We start from the raw sequence: 6,000 nt of genomic DNA on the forward strand, positions 1-6,000 counted from the left end.
TTCGCACCGTCCCCCGGGGAATCTCCAACCCGGCGGGGGGTCGGAGAATCCCGCCCCGTATTTCTAATGTTTACCAATACAAATATAAATCTCTTAAAACTACCTTTGTTTTCCAAACAGTAACATCGCTGCATCTGAACAGGACGCTGTGAGCTTGAATCTCACTCCAGGACTTGATGGTCATGGAAGGTACGTTCGCTATGAAGCCAAGCATGTTGATTATCAACTTGTAAATCCTTCCAATGTACACCAATGTGGTAGGCGGTAAGAGTGGGAGAGATTCCTCGGCAGGTACATGATGGAAAGAATGTTGAGCCCTCTACCATCGCAATCCATATCTCCAGATTTCAACATACCTGTAAAGTGCATCTCGCAACAGCAACATGATTCCTGAGTGACATGTACCACACCACCATCATCTGATATTGATGATTTCATATTTTGAACTCACTTCTATGTTATGGGTTCAAACACGCTACCTCTGCAGAGTTTACATTGCGCGCTCTTCAGAGAGGAGTCTTCACTTGGAAACTTTGGAGATTTTTGAAAACATATTTCTAATTCACTTTCCCCCCCCCCCCCCCGCCCTCTCCTTTATTGTCAAGGACACAAAATTGGCTGCTTGGTAGCCGGACTTTACCATGGTAGACCTTCATCTGCCGAGGAAACCATACTTGCAAACAGTCAGATGGATTCATACTTCTTTTTCCCCTTTTTTCTCCAGTGGTATAGTATCTGCCATTTGACTTTTTGCTGGTGAACAGAGAAAATGTGTTGTGTAGATTGAAAGCAATGGGAATAGTCCCATGCGTCTTGACACTGCCACTCTTCAAAATTATTGAACAGTTTCAGGAAACTGAGAATGGGAATCTGAGGGAAGTTGCATTCATTTGCACCTTTCAAGATCGCAGGACACAGCTGCCTCACAGCGCCAGAGATCTGGATTCAATTCCGACCTCGGGTGACTGTCTGTGCGGAATTTGCACATTCTCCCCATGTCTGCAAGTGTTTCCTCCGGGTGCTCTGGTTTCCTCCCATAGTCCAATGATGTGCAGGTTAGGTGGATTGGCAATGCTAAATTGCCCCTAGGTGGGTTCTGGGATTAGTGTGGGGGATTGAGCCTCTTTCAGAGTGTCAGTACAGACTCGATAGACCGAATGGTCTCCTTCTGCACTGTAGGGACACTATGACATCCTGGAATATTTTGTGGCATTTCAATAGTTTACATCACACTGTAACATAAAACAGATGTATTCACAATATGTAATTATGGACAAAAGGGAGCAAAGCAATAAAGCCTCTACAATTCTGTTCCCACGTTCTACTTTCAACTCTATTGATTGATGTCTCAAGAGACATTGCTTTTTCAGGTGAATCTTCCTACAGACTGGTGTTATTTGATAATCAATATGCTGTGGACTGACATTGATCCCTTGTCTGGGTAAAGAGGGTTCTCCTGAATTCTATATTGGATTTATCGGTGACTACCTTGCACTTCAAAGGCCTTGCGGTGCAGTTGGTAGCATCGTCGCCTCTGTGTTTTCGAATCTCACCCCAATAGGCTGTGTCTTCAGCATGAGGATAGCACCTGCATTTTCATCTCCAAAGCAGAGGTGGGTTTTTCTCCAGGGAACTCTATTACCACCATTGCCTTTGTCGGAAATGTTATTTGAAATTGACCTGTGGATTTTCCAGACTCATGAGATGTAAAATGTCCCAAAGTCTTTGCCACATTTCCTTAAATTTCCGACAATTCTATCACTTAAAAAAAATCTCCAATGGCATAAAAACTTTTGTCAAAGAAGGGTTACGCTGCAAGGATTATAAAGGATTGACAGCGACTCTGGTGCCTGAAATGGATTTCAAGATTGCAAATGTTATATTTAAGTTGATATAACAAGAGGCAGGGAGAGGAGCCACCCATTTTGCTGGTTACCTTTGGGTATTTGGATAACTCCTGGAACACTGTGGAGCTTTCTGATATGTTTTAAACGTGTGTCAGCTGCGGCTCAAATGGTAGCACCCTTGCCTCTGGGTCAAGTCCCACTGCAGTGCTTGAGTACAAAAATAAAATCACGGCTGACTTTTCCAAAGCAGTACTGAGGGAGCACTTGCACTGTTGGAGGTGCCATGTTTCGAATGAGACATTAAACTGAGGTCCCAACAGCCTGCGCAGGTTGCTGTTAAGGATCCCACGTGGCACTATATATCCCTCGTCTCTTAGCCAATATTCATCTATCAATCCGCATCATTAAAAACAGATTGTCTGGTCATTATCACATTGCTGTTTGCTGAATATAAATTGGCCGCTGCATTAAACAGTGAATACATGTCAGAAAGTATGTCAGTGGCTTTTAGGCACTTTTGAGGGGTTTGGTGGTCATGGAAAGCACTACAAAATTCACGTCTTTCTTTCTTTCAAGTATGTGGTCTGTCTATGAAGACACTAGCTGAAGATTATTCAAACTGTTTATAATTTCTGCTGTAAATTTATACATATTTTTGTGAATACAACCTATGCAGGATTGCCTTGAAAGGAAATTAAATTTTAAAATAAGCATTACGTCTACTTTAGTGTGCAGTTGCACAACGGTTGTACCCAATGTAAAATGGTTTCAAATGTGCATCAGTGTAAAACAGGCTGTATGAAGTCACATCAACAATTCCTCTTTCAGAGCAATTAGATCAAGAGCTGTAAGACCATGCTCCAGTACAAAGGATTTCACAAGTAGCGTTTGCACCATTATAAAGCTGGCTGCTGGGTCTCCTGGGAACTTTTTAAAGGTGGATGGGGGCATACGGTGCCATTTTATCGAGAGTGGATAGCAGGCACTCATCCTCTCATAGTGCTATAAAATCAACTACCTCAGACTGGGACTCGACACGGTATGGGCAGCATGGTAGCACAGTGGTTACCACTGTTGCTTCACAGCACCAGGGACTCGAGTTCGATTCCCGGCTTGGGGGATTGTCTGTGCGGAGTCTGCACATTCTCCCCCATGTCTGCGTGGGATTCCGCCGGGTGCTCCGGTTTCCTCCCACAAGTCCCGAAAGACGGTGCTTGTTAGGCGAATTGGACATTCTGAATTCTCCCTCCATGTGCCCGAACAGGCGCCGGAATGTGGCGACGAGGGAATTTTCACAGTAACCTCATTGCAGTGTTAATGTAAGCCTACTTGTGACGTTAATAAAAATTATTATTTTAACTATATAACAATAACCTGGAGGCTAAGGGACTGTATATAAACTCAGACATAATCTTGCTCACCATACCATGTTAACCAGGAGGACAAAAAAAATCTATGTGGTTAGGCAGTGGCTTGCAAGCGATACATTCATTAATTCCACTGTGGGGGAAGGAAAGCAAGTCTTTGTGAGTAATGGCAGTGGTGTGTAAAATAGGACCATCTATTGCATCAGGCAACTTTTATATCATATACTTTGATTTGCTGATTGTTAGTCTGATCAGGAATACATGATTTTTATTATGCCATAAATGTGCATTTTTAATACAAATGATAGGAAATTACAACAAATTGAAAGCTGTCTAATGAGTCAGTAGGTTAAAGCAAGTTATATAATCTCACAGCCTAAGCGCCTCCTTCAATTTTTAACATGAGGTAAGGTGAATTATGCATAAATGAGAGCGAGATTTTATTTGCATGATCACAATATACAAGTGAGGGGCAGCCTGTTGTCCAACTTGTTCACACATTTTTTAAAAATTGTGTTCTTCATAACGTAATCCAATTATCCTTTAAAAAGTATTCCAAGTATTTCAGAAATCTTGGGCGGGATTTTCTGACCCTTCCCGCCAGCGGGAGATCCAGGCCTGCCGAAGGCAGCCCCATGCGGTGGGATCCCCGGCAGCATGACTGGGGAGCTGGGCAAATGGCCCTTGACCTCGGCGGGATTGGAAAATCATGCCCGCGAGCCACCTCCAGCTGCGGGGATAGCGGAAAATTCCAGCCCTCAGCCATTTAATTTTTAAAAGCTGTAGTTAGATACTCATTTAGATGTAATAATGCACGCTGTTTGATGTCACATATATTAAGTTTATCAGATTATATTTTAAACTGTCTGTTTTGCTTAATGTAAAATGAGGGAATGAAGGGGATTGTGTGACCAGTTCTGATTTCTGCCTGACAACAAGCCTGGGTGCTTGGTTGTTAAATGTTAAAAGGTTGTTTTAACTGGGAAGGAGCAAGATATTCACCCCGTGAATAATGACCAGAGAATTATTCACGTGCTGTTTGTAGCCAAGTTCCAGGGAGGTGTTAGGAATGTCAGACTTTGTAAATGGTTATACTTTAAACTGCCTATTTAATTGCAAGGCACAGTAAGTCTACAATAATCTCAAGAGAGAAAGGGGGAGAGAAAACAGGGAGATAGAGGCAGCAAATCTCTATGGTCTACCATCCAGTATGAAGTTGGTAGCTCACACTCAGATTGAGGAGGCCATGTTTCTGAGTTTTTAAGCATGGCTGGAAGATTCACCGAGCTTGGACTCGGGGAAAGAATCTCCAATATGCCCTCACTGTCAAAGCTAATTCAAGAGTTAGGAATTGTCAGCGGGAAAAGAAATGAAGCAACCCCTTTAGAGCCAAGACTCACTTCAAACTGGGAGAACAGTGTCTGCTAAAGAGTCAGAGTAAAATATAACCATGGAAGGAGATTTTTGCTTTTTAAAATATTAAATGAAAGATTCTTTCTGCAGTTTAGAGTATAAGCTGCCTGCTGAAATAGTGTTTAGTCAATGATGTTTCTAGTTTGTTTATTCAAGTAAAAGGCTTAAAAGTTGAAATCTTGCTGTGCAAGATTCACCAGATGTTCAAATTTATTTCCAAAAGTTATCACTCTACGAGAACCTAACCTTAGAATTTTTAACATTCTTTCATTTTCAATCTGTTAAGGTAACTACCTACCAATTTATATCTGACAAAAAAATGACGTAAACATTTTGAAACCAAGCATAATATTTACTAATTCGCTGGATCATATGAAATTCTTATGAAATTCCACCTAGTTTGTTCATTTCTGAACAAACATACTCAATTATAATATAAAATGCACCATAATATCATGCTACACATCATTAATTATCCCAATCTAATTTGTGACTAATTCAGTAAAAACACTTGTAGCTTGCTAAAATACAGGAAATACTCAATTCTGTAACAAAGCGAAAGCTGAGGGACACAAATGCATTTTCACTAATCGACCCACAGTGAGTAAAGATCACCACATCATTTATTTAGGAAATCAATGTGAAAAATGCTGTGGGACATCCAGTAGTAATGGATAGTTAAAATGAACATTCAGCACAACTTATTCACATGCAAAGTTTGACCTAAAGCTCACAATAGAAACACTGAGGAACACAAGAATCGAGCCTGGCTCAGATATTGAAGTAGTTCAGTACCTACCCCTGCGCAGGAGAAACAGCCCAGAATAAAGTAGGAGATAACACGCTAACCATGACATTGATGGTGATCTGAAATGCTTGAATCAGAGAGAAAAAAAAAGTCCAAAGCAGCAGTAATACAGCCTGATGCAAAGAGTTCACCAAATGAGCACATCAGCTTCCTGTCTCATTATAACTCAGATTTCTTAGCAGCCTTCTGCAGCCCGATTGGTTGTCACATGTTGACACAGATAAGTGTTTACTGATTGCCAGCTCAGATAAACTTAAAGGTTTTTTTTAAAAACTCAAACTGCAAAAAGAGATGTGTCACATTGTTAAATATTCTGGGTACTTGCGTATGTAAAGCTTTCTTCCACTATTTAATGGGGATTCAATGTTCAGTGGCCAGGGCTGAGGTAATACAACGGTTGGGGATGGAAGCAATAAAGGTAAAGCAAAATGGAGGAGTAGGAGAGGAGGAATGCCAGGAGTGACAATTTGGTACAGGATGCCCACTCCTCAGGACCACCAGCTGTCTCAGAGTCCTGCCTGCCCACAGCACCCCTGCTCCCATTCATCCTGCCCCGTCAGGCTGT

At 41.7% G+C, this 6,000-nt stretch overlaps 1 protein-coding gene across 2 annotated transcripts in view; it reads right to left on the minus strand.

Moving 5' to 3' along the window:
* Positions 1 to 5,543, minus strand: part of cd226 (CD226 molecule) — a 57,618-nt gene extending 52,075 nt beyond the window's left edge. For both annotated transcript variants that reach the window (XM_072467130.1, XM_072467129.1), the window contains exon 1: positions 5,427 to 5,543. In XM_072467130.1, coding sequence (XP_072323231.1) covers positions 5,427 to 5,484 — 58 coding nt within the window. In that variant the 5' untranslated portion in view covers positions 5,485 to 5,543. The remainder of the gene's footprint in view (positions 1 to 5,426) is intronic.
* Positions 5,544 to 6,000: the final 457 nt, after the last annotated feature.

Source organism: Scyliorhinus torazame, chromosome 11, assembly GCF_047496885.1.
Source record: "Scyliorhinus torazame isolate Kashiwa2021f chromosome 11, sScyTor2.1, whole genome shotgun sequence".
In the NCBI taxonomy this organism is placed as follows: domain Eukaryota; kingdom Metazoa; phylum Chordata; class Chondrichthyes; order Carcharhiniformes; family Scyliorhinidae; genus Scyliorhinus; species Scyliorhinus torazame.